Source organism: Balaenoptera physalus (assembly GCF_965194825.1).
Source record: "Balaenoptera physalus genome assembly, chromosome: 6".
In the NCBI taxonomy this organism is placed as follows: domain Eukaryota; kingdom Metazoa; phylum Chordata; class Mammalia; order Artiodactyla; family Balaenopteridae; genus Balaenoptera; species Balaenoptera physalus.
In genome coordinates this window covers 130,252,630-130,268,491 of record NC_138885.1, presented here as the reverse complement: position 1 = coordinate 130,268,491, position 15,862 = coordinate 130,252,630, and the positions used below count along the sequence as shown (strand labels likewise).

The following is a 15,862-nucleotide window of genomic DNA, read 5'->3' as shown; positions in this document are numbered from 1 at the left end:
GCCCTCTCCAAGACTCTAAACTGAGCTCTTTTTAGAGGACATTTAGGACACGGCAAAACCACAGAAAGAATTCTTACCCAGTGCTCTGTTCATAAACAACTATCTCCCTCCAAATATAGGAATAACACAAAAGATCTCAAAACCCAAACGAGGTCAGCTGTGGGCTCACACAGTTACGCGTTAGGCGGGGGCCTCTGTCAGGGTGACGGGAGGAAACCGTGACCCTGCTTTTTCTTTGCGGATGTGCCCACCTTGAGCAGGATTCAGTCCGAAGCTTCGCCGAAGCACCTCCCTGGCCCGCGCGGCGCTCTCTAGTGGTCACAGCGCTCCCCAGAAGGCGGAGCACATGGGAAGGGGCGAGCGCTCTATGACCACCCACCTCTACCCACCCCCATCCCCTCAACCCGCGAGCCTTCTGGCATTTAAATCCTGGGTCTTAGGAGGGCTCGGTCTCCTGTCAAGAACTGGGCTTGACCGCTTTTTGAGCTGCACAGTGATAAGGTGGAAAGGGCGGGTGTCGGTGCCTGGACACCAGGGATCAAATCCCTGTTGCACAGCAGCCCTGGGGTCACCTGAGCCCTGCTGTAGAGGGGGCTGGTCCACCTACCTGGCGCCGCCTGTGAGGGGAGGTGCTCTAATCAAGGGCTTGGCATAGAGCAGCGCGGAATAAAAGTGGCCACGAGGCTAGTGGTTGCTTCCTGTACAGCACTCAGGCCACGTGCTTTTAGAGTAAAAGCGTTTATTCAGGGAGCAGAAACGTGAAACGCAGACGGTGACTCGGGCCTCCCGTAGGTAGGTGCTTGGCTGGAGGGAAACGCCCGGCTGGGGCTGGAATTGTTCTGGATGGACTGAGGCACGAAAGAACCCGGAAGCCATCGGAGACGCTGGGCTCTCTTCCCGCTAAGGACAGTGTCCAGGAGGGCAACGCCTATCGTGGGCAACCGGAAATCTGCCCTGGATGAAATGATGCTGGAAGCCACTGTTCCCTCGCGGGAGGAGGGGTGGCTGGGGGCTGGGGGAGGGTCTATAATGACCAACCAGCTCTGGGCAAGTGGCCAGGGGTGGGAGGAGCCACAGTGAACCCCCAAGAGAGCTCTCCTGCACTCTGGCTGTCCTGTCTAGTGGCTACTGGCCCCAGGTGGCCACTTGAAATGTGACTAGTGCAACCCAGGAAACTGATTTTAAATTAAAATCTTATTTTATTGAAATTTAAAGACTGCTACCCAATTCAGTCATTGGGAAACTTTTTAAGTATCTTTGGAACAATTTGAGGATGTGAATCTATTTTTTCAACTATAAATTTAATGAAATCTAAATACAGATTAAGTATATTGGATAAAAATTTAATATCTGAATTGGCTGTAAATGTAAAATTCTCACAGGGTTTCAGAGATGCAAAATGTCTCATTAAAATTATTTTTTTATATTTACAGTTGAAACGATACTATTTTGGACATACTGGGCTAAATAAAAATGTTAGTAAAATTAATTTCACCTGTTTCTTTTGATTTTTTTTCTAATGTGGCTGCTAGAAAATTTAAAGCTACATATGTGCCTGGTAGGTTCTTCTGAGACAGGGCTGGTCTAGACTCACCCCGAGGTCTCAGTCCCTCTGCCCTCCTATTCAGGCCTGGCCCCTTGGCATGCTTCACAATCATGGCTGCTCTTTGCTGGTGGCACATACTGGGCCAGACCAGATCAGGGGGCAGAATCTGAAAGTGAGACCCACCTCTGTCGGGGATCAAGGGGCTGGGAGTGGCTGCCCTCGCAGCTAGGAGTTCTGGAGAGGGCTATGCACCTGGGATGGGGGAGGGGCGGGAGGTCAGGGTGAAGGCATTCTGGGGTTAGGGTAATGATCCGCGGCAACATCCTGCTCTGAGAAGACCTTGTTAACCAGTGAGGGAGAGAAAGAACTCCTGTGACAAGACAGAGACCCAGTTTCTGCAGCCAGGACTCATTATGAGGGCTTGGCTCCAAGGACTAAGCTAAGCGCCTAATTACTCCACGTAAGTGCAGAGCAGGACAGCAACAAGCGTGACTTGAGACTGAAAACCTGAATTTCTGCCTGAGGGTCTCTGAAATTCACTGTCTGCACTTGCAGCAGGAGCCCTGGCTGGAGCTGAGCAGCTCAGGGAGGAAGCCAGACGAGATTCTCTCTCTTGCCAGAGCCCTGGACCCACAGCAGCCCTAGCGCCCAGTGGCACACCATGGTCCCTTGGAGTCGAATTCCAAGATCCCTGTGAACCACAGCATGGCCCAGTGGGGTAGTCTCTGTTTCTGCTCCGTATTAGGCAGCCTCAAATAGAAGGCAACCAGAGGGCTCTGGCCCAGGGGCCAAAGGCATCAGGGGGATACGTGTGGAATCCTGGAAGTCACCCCTGCCTTCTCCATTTCCCCTAGAACTTTCCACGTGTAAGCATATGGCAGGCTGCCCAGGCCAACTTCCACATCTGTCCCAATCCTTGATCCACTTACACACAAAACCAGGTCAGAAGGGGGTTATTTGGGTACAAAATAACCGGCTCCTCTACTGTGCTGGCTATGTTTGCCACCCAAACAGGACAAAGTGCGGCCTCCTGACCACAGGGACAGCCCTGCAGCATGGATCTGCTACACTTTGAAGTATAGACTGCTTTCAGGTTAACGTGGCCACTGTCAACCTTCCCCAGGGAGGTGGGGTCCTAGGTGGTCTGCCCCCGGTAAGAGGGGCTTGTTTAGACCACAGGTGTAGGGGCCTCAGCCCTTGACCCCTTTGCAGCTTTGCCTTAAGCTTTGGTTTGATAACCAAGGGACTCTTGTGCAGAAGGTCTTGTGAACAAATATTTTGAGAGGAAACTGTGACGCACGTAGTATAAAGGGTTCTCTGAGACTCAGTTAAGGCCGTTTTATCTCGTTAAACATTCGCGTGTGCAGACACACACCCTAATAAATACCAAGTTAAATGCTATCTCTTAAAAAAAAAACTCTTTTTAAATATCTACTTACACTTTCCAGCTACATGTTTTCCAATCCCAGCCAATAGGGTTGTGGAGATGTCACCCAGGGCAGGACTGAGGGACTTTAGGCCAGACGATTCCAGAGGTCCTGCCATTTAACCAGATGCCTTGCTCCCAAGGGTCCCTTCAAGGAACACTTTTATGAGAATAAAGGGAAAGATCCATTCTGTTTCCAATTAGCCAGCAATGAGGTACTGTTTGGTTTTATTAGATATTAGGAATTATTGATTCAAGTCAGAAGTAACACAACCACTGCCATATTAGAAAGATTAGCACCCAAGAGCCCACACGGGGACCTGACTGGAGGCCCCTCACCGATGGCTCCTGGTACCACTGACCTAATTCTGCCCTCAGACAGGCCCAGCCCAACCTTTGTGCCTTGTAAAGGGTCCCTAGAGAAGAGACCCACTGCCAAAGCCATCCCTTCTGCTACCTAACTCTTCTGTCTGCTAGAAGACAGCAACAACATTTCCTAAAAGGATGGGGCTTATCTTAGCCATTTCTCAAGGAAGCAAAGATGGGTCTCAGTCCCGTTTAACATTTGGAAGGCAGAACCCAAATCTCAGTAAAGAAAGACCTTCTCTCTTCAACTATTCACAGCAAATACTGAAGGTAATGAAAAAATAATGAGTAAACCACGCTTTATACCAGAGGCTTGCAAACTCACTTGCCCACCGGGACCAGGACCAGGCACATGGCATATTCAGATGAAGAGAGGCAGAGGAGTGGGAGAGGTGGGTGGGAGGGATGCAGGAAACTGGAGGGGACAACATGCCCCATCCTTCACCCAGAAAACCAGCTTTTTTACATGCAATCTCCCAAGTTTCAAATGTTGGCAACAAATACAAAAGATTTTTAAACACAGCAGAGGCTACTGTCTTGTGACTTCTGCCTTAGACAATTTCCTAACTTAAAAAAAGCTCCCACCCCCCATCAAATAACAAAACTTCAACCAAATTATTACAAAGAAATTAACAGAGAAATAGAAAAATATAGCAGCTTCAAAAATACCAGTCTTGGGGCTTCCCTGGTGGCGCAGTGGTTAAGAATCCGCCTGCCAATGCAGGGGACACAGGTTCGATCACGGGTCCGGGAAGATCCCACACGCCGCGGAGCAACTAAGCCCATGAGCCACAACTACTGAGCCTGCGCTCTAGAGCCCGCAAGCCACAACTACTGAAGCCCGCGTGCCTAGAGCCCGTGCTCCACAACAAGAGAAGCCACCACAATAAGAAGCCCGTGCACCGCAACAAAGAGCAGCCCCCGCTCGCCGCAACTAGAGAAAGAAAGCCCGCGCGTAGCAACGAAGACCCAATGCAGCCAAAAATAAATAGATAAAATAAATAAATTTATTAAAAAAAAATACCAGCCTCCCCGTTTTATTTTATTTTTTATTCTTATTTTTTAACGTTTTCATCTTTAATGAAATGACTTTGGAAATAACATTCATTTCCATGAAACCAATACTACAGTTTTCAGAGTCACAGTAAGATACACAGAATTACATCTGCAATTAATATGAATGCCAACATTTCAAGCAGTAATTTCTGTTATATGGCAAACAAAATCAAGAAAGCAACCGTCAAACAAGAGATCCATAGCTTCAGACGAGGCAAATCCCAGGATAGCGTATGAGAACAGCTGCTGCTTCAGCGAAGGGTTTCTGGCAAAACCGATGATGAGGCTGCCAAAGACTGTTCCAGTAACAGCACCAGAATCAGCCACTCCTACTGCTGCAGCACCTGCACCAGTAAAATTGGCTGTAGTATCAATGTCTCTGCTGAGTGCACTGGTCTAAAACTCCCTTTGGATTAACTGAGACACACCATTCTGGGCCCAGTTAAGTACTGAAGAGCCGTCTCCAGTCCTAGCCTCTGGTCGAGATAACACTGATGCAGAACTTGGTCTGTATGCAACTCTGGATCCGACTCGGATCAGAGCGGGGTGCGGGCGAGCGTGCACAGGCGGACATCTTGCACTCTTCAGGGCAGCTGGAGGACTTGGTTGACAGGCAACGTGGGCTCCTGTCCTGCTTCCTCTCTTCCCGGGAGGTGGCAGTGGCCGTGGTGGTAGAGGTCAAAGGAATGGGGCTCCCCACTTTAAAACAAAGTCAACAGCAATTCATCGAGTCCATTTTTGTGTAGGAGGAAGTCAGCTGTATCCTTCCCGGCATCCTACCTGCCCTCACACTGATACGGACTAGGCTTAGGCTCCCTATTATAGAGAATAAATTATAGAGAAAAAAAAAAGGCACGGAGCAGGGAGGGCTCCTCCTTAACATCAAAGAGCTCCTCGGCCACAGAAGGTTTCCCGTTGCACATTTGGTCGCCATCACAGCAAGAGCTGAAATAACTCATACAAGTTATGTAGCATCTTGCAGAGCGCTGGGCACAACTGCATGTCTGCTGGGTGAATCATGCATGAATGAATGAATTTAGCTGCTTCCCTTAGACAGTGCTTTCTACTTGGGAAAATCAGGAGCTGTCCTTGCCATTCCAAAGACTGGATTTCTCCAGGGGCAGGTGAGAAAGACAAGGGAGCTAATACAGAGTTCCCTCTCTGAGTGAACAGTCAGATGGTCTTCCTGGCTTTTAAGGGAACATCATTGACCCTGACTGACTCATAAACAGAGAAAAAAGGATTGAGGAACTCGGCACCTCTGGGCTTCGTCTGCTTTGACCTTGGGTTAGGACCTGAGATCAAGAACAAATCCTATGCTCTTGTAATCCATACCCCTAACTTTCCTTCTGTTTGGTGCTGTTGTTAGTTCCTAGCATCTTTATTCTCAAAGAACGTGGCACAGAAAGTTAATGTCAACATGAGGAAGAAAGATGGTCCTTTCTTCTCAAGAATGTGCAAAGCTATTTATGCCCTGGGCCTGCAGCACAGGGGCCATACTGGCTCTGGCCCAAAAGGCCCCCAGGGTGGCAATGCATCTTTATTCTGGCTTGCTCTGGGAGTCAAAGCCCCAGGAAGCCCAACTCTCTCTGCTCTGGGGGACTCTTCCTAGAATTTGACGGGGAGGAGATGGTCTCATCTACAGTTTCTCAAAGTTGCCATGACTGGCATTTTGAATGGAACAACTTTGTGCTGCTGGAGATTGCCCTGCACATTGTGAGATGCCCACTAAATTCCAGGGGTGCCCCACAGTTGCAGTGACTCTCCCAACACACCACACACACACACACACACACACACACACACACACACACACACACACAAATTTCCAATACTGCCTGGAGGGGTAGCCTGACCCCTGGCTGAGAGCCACTGGGCTGGTGGTAGCGCCCTTACGTGTTTGAGAAACAGAAGACCCAAAAGTTGAGTGACAGGTCCAAGGCTCCCCTCTCAGATCTGATGATTTCTAGTCCAGCTGCTCTTGAAATGATGGATACTCATGCAAACAATCATGGGATGCCACAGCACCGCGCAACCTCAAAGCAGATAGCCAGCTGTCTCAATGGCACAGAGAAACCGCGGCACAGAGAGAAAAAATAACCCCACAGTGACCCGAGAGTGAGCAAATGCGAGGGGGGGGCCCAGATTCCCGCAGGATACATTTTCCTAGGTCCTGCTTAGCTTAGTAAGTCCCGCTGCCTGGCTGGTAACAGGTCAACGCAACAGCCCCCTGGCAGGTGGGGCTTTGCAGTTACCAGCATCCCAAGGTCAACATGGAGGCAGGGTAGCTCAGTGAGAGCCAGCCCCCTGTCTGTAGGTTAGAGCCGGGGCAGCCAGGGGTCCAGCCTTCATCTCAAGTCTCCGGCGGGCTCAGCGGGAGTGGAGGCAACTCTATCACAGGCTACTGATCCCTTTCCGGGATCCTCGCAGTCTCCGTTGGGATATACGACTGTCAGTGCCAGATGCTCCTCAGGGTCCTGGAACTTATCTGGAACACAAGAGAAGGAATCACCCAATGAGAAGATAAAGTTTATGAGCGGGTAAGCTGGGAATGAAAGGGAAGGACTTGGCCCCAGTGACTATCTACTTTAAAAACACAACAAAATACGTAGCGAAAACCTTAAAAATGTACATACCCTTTGACCCAGCAATTCCACTTCTAGGATTTTATCCTAAGGAAATAATTAGGAATAATTAGTGGAACTGCTCCAGCCATCTTGCTACCAGCCTACGGATGAAACAGCACTGAGGACGGCCCAGCAAAGAGAAGGAAAAAACCTGGGTCCTTGAAAGTGTTGCCGGACCCCTAAATCAACCAGCCCTGAAACTGACTCCACCTCTAGACCGTCTTTTAGGTGAGATAATGAATTCCTTGTCTGCTTCTGCTAGTTTGAGTCATGGTTTCTTTACCTACAGCTGAGAGCATCCTAACTGATTTGATATCTGACAAAGGGATTGGCTGAGTAGACTGTGGCTCAGTCACATTATGGGATTCAGGCATTAAAAATGATGTATAGGGCTTCCCTGGTGGAGAAGTGGTTAAGAATCCGCTTGCCAATGCAGGGGACATGGGTTTGATCCCTGGTCTGGGAAGATTCCACATGCCGTAGAGCAACTAAGCCTGTGGGCCACAACTGCTGAGCCTGCACTGTAGAGCCAGCGAGCCACAACTACTGAAGCTCACGTGCCGAGAGTCCGTGCTCCGCAACAAGAGAAGCCACCACAATGAGAAGCCCGTGCACCGCGATGTAGAGTAGCCCCCGCTCGCCACAACTAGAGAAAGCCCGCACGCAGCAACGAAGACCCAACGCAGCCAAAAATAAATTAATTAATTAAATAAAATTTTAAAAAATGATGTATAAAATTCCATAGGACTAAACACACACACACACACACAAGCAAAATTCAGGAAATCTGAATAAGGTCTGTGGATTGTTTCAATGTCAACACCCAGGTTGTGATATTATCCTGTAGTTTTGCAAGATGTACATGGGGGAAAACTGGGCAAGATGTACACAGGATCTCTTAATGTGATTTCTTACAACTGCATGTGAATCTACAATTACCTCAGGAAAAAAAAAAGGATGAAAGATGTTGACGTATAATTATCGCTGTGGAATACTGCACAATCACAGTATGTTATTGATAAAGAAAGCAGATTCTAAAACAGTGTATGTAAATGTATGTATGTATAATCTGCTATTTATTATGTATATTATAAATGTTTATGTATAGTCTGTACACGCAATTTGCATTTAATACATTCACTTCTACATGAGACTAAACAATTTATTATATGCTACAGAGAGAAGTGATCAAAGAGTTACATAAAGCTGTTTATGAGGACTTCCCTGGTGACACAGTGGTTAAGAATCTGCCTGCCAATGCAGGGGACACAGGTTCGAGCCCTGATCTGGGAAGATCCCACATGCCGCGGAGCAACTAAGCCCCTGAGCCACAGCTACTGAGCTTGTGGTCACAACTACTGAAGCCCATGTGCCCTAGAGCCTGAGCTCTGCAACAAGAAAAGCCACCGCAATGAGAAGCCTGAGCACCGCAAGGAAGAGTAGCCCCTGCTCGCCGCTACTAGAGAAAGCCCAAGCGCAGCAACGAAGACCCAACGCAGCCAAAAAAAAGAAAAAAAAAATGTTTATGATTCCTTTGCTTTTTTCCCCTTTAGTTTCCAGATACATCCAAAATGGTGATGGAGAGGTTGAAGTTAACATTTCTGCAATTAAATATATTAAATATGTGATGCATTTTGCAGATGATTTATATATTATATAGAAGTGAATTTATTAATATTTAAATAGTACAAGGCAATATAAATAGATAGCTAGATAGACAGACAGACAGACAGAATGGTCTACCCAAATTATAGTTACCTCTGAGTGGGGGAATTAAATGAATGATTTTTAATATTTGTGTTTCTTCTTTTGTATTTTTTGAGCTTTCAATTGTGTAGACAGAATTCTAAGATAGCCCCCAAGATTCCCATTCCTTGGTGTACTTATCCTGCATAATCCCCTCCTTTGAGTGTGGGTGGGACCTGTGATTATGATGAGATAGTCATGCCATAGGTTTGGGTATGTGACGAAGGTGATGTGATTATGTTATGTTACAGGAGACTGGAGATTCGCCTGCTGATGGCAGGAGCAGCTGCGGTGTAGTGAGTGAGCCTGGGAGAGGAGACAGCTTCAGGGCCTCTTGGAGGTGACAGCCAGCAAGGTGGGGACCTCAGTGCTCCAGCAGGGTGCAGTCCCCTCCTAGGTGGGCTCTGCCTCTGGTTTCTCCCTGCTCCTGCAGTCCAGTCACGTCTCTACACACCGTAATCAGCGCACACCCCTGCTCAGAAGTCGCCAGGGCTCCCCATTCCTGAAAGACTTGGGTCCAGGGCCCTGATTTGGCTCCAGCTCTCCTCTTCAGCCTCGGCCCTCACCAGTCTCCTTCTGCACCTCACCCCCAGGGCACTCTTGGCAGGGGTCCCTTTTCTGAGCTTGACATCATGCTGTCAAGCCTTTGTTCATGGTGTTGCCTCTCCAAATCTTCCCATTTCTGTCTAAGAAAATCCCCCAACCTCCAGCTCAAAAGTCACTTGTTAAACTCCCTGGATGCTCTGGGGAGATAATACGTTTGGCTCCAGGTGCCCCATCACGTACGTCTGGCAACTGTCTTCCAGTGCCGCCCACAACCCCTTCCTTAGGCAGAGACTCCTGGGGCGAGAGCCCCGCTGACCCAGCCTGAGTGCTGGCTGCCTGGGGGTCAAGGCACCTCACAGTTGCTCACCCTCATGCCCCGCACAAGGCAAGGGCTTCGCCAATGGTGGGCCACTCCATCCTTATGGTCCCCTGTGTGCACGTGACCGTAACCCCAAGCCCCCCTCAGGGTCCAGGAAGCCAGGAAGGCGACACACTCACCCTGAGCTGGGTCACTGGGGGAAGTGGCATCTGGGTCCTTCCCCCGGCTCCAGGGACCCCAGGAAAAGCATGCCAGCAGTCCTGGGAGGCCGGGTCTCTCCCAGGCTCCTTCTGCTAGAAAGAACACAAAGTCCCAGAGGCAGTGGGGTCAGATGGTGCTTGACACGACTGAGAGACTTTTCTGTTCAGCAAACCAAGAGCTTCAACTGCAACTGCCCTAGTTTTAACTGCCTGATTAAAAAAGAAAGATTCTGATTTGCAAAAGGGGGTGGGTTTTTGAGCTTTAAAAAAAAAAAACAAAAAGAAAGACTGCTTTTATATATATATTACCTCATTTCATCTTCGCAAAAACCCTACGTAGGTACCATGTTGGAGAAACTACAGTAACAAAAATGACATGAAATTAATTACAGTTACATAGCACCAAAGAAAAAACTCAAGAAGCAGTAATTCCCCCCCCACCCCCGGATTTTTAGTTCAAACTATTTTTTAAATTTTATTGAAGTTTAGTTGATTTACAATGTTGTGTTAATTTGGGCTGTACAGCAAAGTGACTCAGTCATACATATATGCTTTTATCATATTCTTTTCCATTCTGGTTTTTCACAGGATATTGAATATAGTTCCCTGTGCTATACAGTAGGACCTTGTTTATCCATCCTATATACAGTAGTTTGCATCTGCTAATCCCAAACTCCCAATCCTTCCCTCCCACCACCCCTCCTCCTCCTTGGCAACCATAAGTCTGTTCTCTATGTCTGAGAGTTTGTTTCTGTTTTGTAGGTATGTTCATTTGTGTCGTATTTAGGATTCCACACATAAGTGATACCATATGGTATTTGTCTTTCTCTTTCTGACTTACTTCACTTAGTATGATAATCTCTAGTTGCATCCATGTTGCTGCAAATGGCATTATTTCATTCTTTCTATGGCTGAGTAATATTCCATTGTGTGTATATATATATATATATATATATATATATATATATATATACACACACACACAATGTGATATATATACATCACATCTTTATCCATTCATCTGTCAATGGACATTTAGGTTGTTTCCACGTCTTGGCTATTGTAAGTAGTGCTGCTATGAACATAGAGGTGTATGTATCTTTTCGAATTATAGTTTTGTCTGGGTACACGCCCAGGAGTGGGATTGCTGGATCATACGGCAACTCTACTTTTATTTTTTTGAGGAAGCTCCATACTGTTTTCCATAATCGCTGCACCAATTTACATTCCCACCAACAGTATAGAGGGCTCCCTTTTCTCCATACCCTCTCCAACATTTATTATTTGTAGACTTTTTTTTTTTGGGGCCACGCAGCATGTGGGATCTTAGTTTCCCGACCAGGGTTCAAACCCGCGCCCCCTGCATTGGAAGCGTGGCATCCTAACCACTGGACTGCCAGGGAAGTCCCTATTATTTGTAGATTTTTAAATGATGGCCATTCAACTATTCTTGAAATGGCCATCAAACTATTTCTTAATAGAAATAGAATTAATCTTTTTTGATAATCACACACAAAACAATTACATGTCGATTCGAGTTTCCTTATTATAGTACCACCTCAGTTATCTGGGGATTACTTGAGATCCCTAACCATCTGGAATAAGGTCAGCTGGAATAAAGTTTTAAAAAAGGACTCCGGAGAGCCAAGACACAGAAAATCCTTTCTCATAATTCTTTACTTGGGGCCAATTTACTCTTAATCTGTACCCACTTCTAAAAAGATTGGGTCCTTGTTTTTCAACCAAAATGCATCTGAATTAAGCATAAACTGGGTAAAAGAGCACTACCAAGAGGCAGGCAACCTCAAAATATAAGAATAGCCATCAGACAGTGAGGAAAGAGATTGGAAAACTCTGCAAGCGCTAGCAAAACCTTAGTAGCATGAATCCATGGTGTAACCCACCGCAAAAGCCTGGAAGAAATTACTGGACAATGAGTTATAATTACACCCGTGACCTTTAGTCATTAATGAAAGGTTTCATGTTCAGTATGTTTTGATAAAAGTACAATCGACTTTAACACAATATATAGAATGATTCCCTTGCAAAATGTTAAAAATTTGAAGTGTTAGTGTTTAAAAAGAGGCAAGGATTCTGCATGCCAAGCAGGGTGTCGGGAAATGGGAATACAGTGGTGATTCAACTCACAAGGGAAAGTGACAAAACCATGTGGTAAGAGCTTGGAGAGCAGAAGCAGGTTCGGGGATTTCATTTGTGAACTTGCACATGGGAGTGGGCGGGTCAGGGAAGGCTTTCTGGAGGAGGAAGTCCAGTTCTGAATGGTGAGATGGGATTGGTCAGGAAAAGGAGAATGGAAGAAAAGGCTTTTCTCTATGAGGCAACTGCAATGTAAAAAAAAGTTTAGGAGCCCAGAGCAAGCTTGGCTCTGGGGAATTAAAAGTTGTTCCCTGTTGGGGGGGTGGATGAATTGGGAGATTGGGACTGACATATATACACTAATATGTATAAAATGGATAACTAATAAGAACCTGCTGTATAACAAAATAAATAAAGCAAAATTCAAAAAAAGTTGTTCCCTGGGAATAAGAGATGTCTAAGAGACAAAGGGCTCAGAGAATTTTCTAGGCACAGGCTCATCAGGGGACAGAAAAGTTTCCCCATGGGGCCAGGTCAGCAAAGGTGCTGGCAGCAACAATCCGAATGACAGTCCACCTCAGGACATTCTCCATGTCTTTCAGAATGCTGGTCCTTGAGTTTCAAATTTAGCTGGCTTCCTCACAGACTCAACAGAAGAGTTGTGGGAAGGGGAGGGGAAGGTTAGGGCAGGCTCCACAGCTGAGAGGAATGGTCTTCACCTAGGCAGGCCAAGCTGGCAGGTAAGTCTGTGACATTTGTGACATCAGAGGTACCAGGTCTCCTTGCAGGAAAAGCCCCACCCCCGACCCCTGTAAGTCTGGCATCACCCAGTTGCTGAGTTAACACACCAATGCCCAGGGAGGCGGAACACAGCCTCTGTCATCATTAACTCTTTAGCAAGAAGGTTGGCAGAGGCTGGAAAGCTTGGAGGGCGGCAGGTGCTGGAGAGGAGTGGAGGGAAGGAAGCTAGAAGTGAAAAGATCACTCCAGCTTTGCCAGATCCAGCTGTACTTAACATCCATATTTTAATCTCGGGGCACTGGAAACCTTCTGCAAAACCCTGTGTACCCGGATGGAGGAGATTCTGACCCTTTTGCTGATGGCAGCAGTCACTGGGGCTGGGAGAAGACCCTTACTCCCCTCCCCACACTTCAGGAGAGTGGGGAGGGAAGAGAGGGAGACACTGCAGTGGGTAGCCAAGAAGGCCTGGGAAACACTAGGCCCTCAGTCCCTCACATCCTTTCTCCCCTCACCTCCAAGTCCCCGGCATTTATTCCTTGCCTTCTTCCTTTGACCCCGCGGCGTTTCACGGTCGCGTCTCTAGCGCATCCCTAGCTGTGCGCGTCCTAGAAGCTCCTGGCACCGGATATCCCCCTAGTCCCAATTCTGTCCTCCTCCCACCTTGAAACTGGTGCATCCCAAGGCTTTCCCGTCTCCTCCTCCCCCTCCCCCCCCAACCCCAGATCTTTGCCCAGCTCAGTCCAGCCCTCTTTCCACCAACCTCCCCTACCTTCTGCTTGCCCCCTCGTCTTTCCTAAGCACTCAGGATCCCATGCACGCAGGATCCTCCCGGGACAGACTCGGCCCGTTGCCCAGGGCCCGCTCCGCCCTACCTGGGAGGCCTAGTGCTAGGCACCTCCTCTCTCCCGGCCTCAGTTTACCTCGGTGTACCATGAGGGGGGCGCTGGCCAAAAAAGCTGGCCTTTCCCCAGCCGCCGCCCGCCCACGCCGTCCGGGACCTCGAGCCCACTCACCTGGTCGCAAGGGCCCGGCGGCTTGCAGGGCCCTGCAGGCGGCCGCCTGAACAGTCAAGCTGGAAGCCGGGTGGCCGGGGCAGTAGGCGGCCGCCTGCACCGGGCCTCCCGCCTGGCGGCCGAACACCGTGCGCAGCAGCGCCTCCAGTAGCCGCAGCTCCGGAGCCACCGCGTCCTCGGGCTCCGCCTCGGCCACCAGCACCCCGACCAACGCCGCGCCGGGCCGCCGCCGGCTGCGCACGTCCCGCAGCATCTCCCGCAGGTGGCGCCGCGGCTCCCGGGCGGCCAGCGATGACGCGCGGCACAGCACGAAGACCAGCGGTGAGCGGATGGCGCGCGCCCGGGTCTCGGGCACCTTCTGCGCCCCCGGCGCCCCGGGCCCCGCGCCCTCGGCCGCCGCGCCGCCCGGCTTGCCCGCGGCTTGCTGGGGCGGGAACACCGCCCGGGCGAAGTCCCACAGCAGCGCGCGGCTCTGCTCGCGCTCCCACAGTTCGCCCACCAGCAACACCTGCCCGCAGCCGCCCGCCGCCTCCACCAGCGCCTGGAAGGGCGGCTCAGCCGGGCGCGCGGGCCGGGCAGCCAGCGCCTCCAGCTCGCGCTCCATGCTCGCCGCCTCCCGCCTTCTGCGGCCCCCGCAGCCCTGCCGGGCCCGCTGCATGCCTCTCGGGGCGGCGGCGGCGGCGGCGGCGGCGGCGGCGCCCGGGCCCGGGAGGACACGCCCCCGAGGGCTGCGCCCCGCCCGACCCCCGGCCCGCAGGCCGGGATCGCCCAGCTCCAGCCGGCTGCTGGGCCGGAGCGGAGGCTCTCCCCCAGGCCTCTAATGGTGGCGCCTCCCGCGGTCCCTGCGGCAGACGCGGGGAAACTGAGCCGTTCATCCATCCATCCACCCATCCACCCATCCAACATTTATTGAACACCTGCTAGGTGTACAGGAGCCGAAGGTAGAGGAAGACAGAAAATTATCATGTGAGCAAATGGACCTTCACAAGCTAGATTGGTCTGAGGCCTAGAGCAGATAGATTTCTGAGTTCTCATGGTTCGGGGACGGGAAGTTTTGGAGGCTGGGCTGCCCATGGCTGCTGCTTTGGAGTGAAGTTGGCGGGTGGGGCAGGGCACCAGATAAGGGGGTAGTGAGGTGAGAAAAGGGAAGCAGGGGTCTCTTCTGTTACTTCTGTCCTTGACTCACCTTTTGGGCCTTCAGCATTTAACAAAAACTAATTGAGGGCTCATTGTTTCAACAAGTCCTTATGACCTGCAGGGCATTGCCCTCCGCACTGGGAAGTGGAGGCAGATCGTGTTGCTCCCCGTGGAACGGAAAGTCTAGGTGGGCAGATGTGGGGCACGGATGGTGCTCTGATCTATGTGTGCGGGAGGGGGACAAGAGGATGTCAGTAGGCCAGGTCAGAAGCAGGAATGCATTTCCTTTCATTCTAAGGGTCTAAGTCAGCTTCGTCCAATAGAACATTTGGTGGTGATGGAAGCGTTTTATATTATCTGTACTGTCCAATGCAGTAGCCACTAGCCGTATGTGGCTATTATGGAGCACTTGAAATCTGGCTAGTGCAAGATTTAGGTTTTATTTCATTTCAATTAAGTGTAAATAACCACATGAAGTGAGTGGCTAGGGCATTGGGCAGCGCTGGTCAAGGCTCTTTACCTCTCCTCTATTACTTGGTGTAGACCAAAGGCCCCTTTGGGTCAATAACTTGTTAATACTCAGCTCTCTCCTTCACCATATAACCCACAATCTGCTCTTGTAGTTACTCTGTTTCCTGCCCCTGTAATTATGTTGAAACATCTCCTCCTGGAGAGTTTGTATGTCCATTCAATAAAGCAAACCTTTTTTGAGCACCTCCTGTGTGCAAGCAATGGGGATTCAAACATAGCCAAGCAGCCCTGCCCTAAGTCTGATCACCCTACAGTGGTATAGCCAATGTTCGGGGGGAGGACCCCATATCTTTGTTGTGGTCTGTGTTGTGCCTCTCTATACCATCTCTGCCCATGACGGATATCCAGGGGCTTGGGTGGGAAAAACACAAGATATGGAGCAAGAAGCCCTGGGCTGGAGTCAGGTTGGGTTCCAGCACCAGCTCAGTGATTCAGTCAACCAATCTGTATTTACCGAGCATCTCTACCATGCACTCTACCGGTGCTGGGAAGACAGCTGTGAACAGGCCAA

The 15,862-nt window shown here is 49.7% G+C and overlaps 1 protein-coding gene across 3 annotated transcripts; it reads right to left on the bottom strand.

Annotated features, from left to right (window-relative positions):
• Window positions 1-5,207: 5,207 nt before the first annotated feature.
• On the bottom strand, window positions 5,208-14,346 carry LOC309662502 (uncharacterized protein C2orf72). 3 transcript variants are annotated; one of them, XM_082465262.1, is made up of 4 exons: window positions 13,684-14,346; window positions 9,812-9,925; window positions 7,031-7,066; window positions 6,779-6,882 (listed from the first exon to the last, which is right to left on the bottom strand). In XM_082465262.1, exons 1-3 carry the CDS (start codon window positions 14,339-14,341, stop codon window positions 7,062-7,064), a joined length of 777 nt encoding a protein of 258 aa, XP_082321388.1. In that variant the 5' UTR covers window positions 14,342-14,346; the 3' UTR covers window positions 6,779-6,882; window positions 7,031-7,061. The 3 variants fall into 3 exon arrangements, with proteins under 3 accessions (XP_082321386.1, XP_082321387.1, XP_082321388.1); XM_082465260.1 differs by lacking the exon at window positions 7,031-7,066 and having other exon boundaries at window positions 5,208-6,882; XM_082465261.1 differs by lacking the exon at window positions 7,031-7,066 and having other exon boundaries at window positions 5,208-6,882; window positions 9,812-9,922.
• Window positions 14,347-15,862: the final 1,516 nt, after the last annotated feature.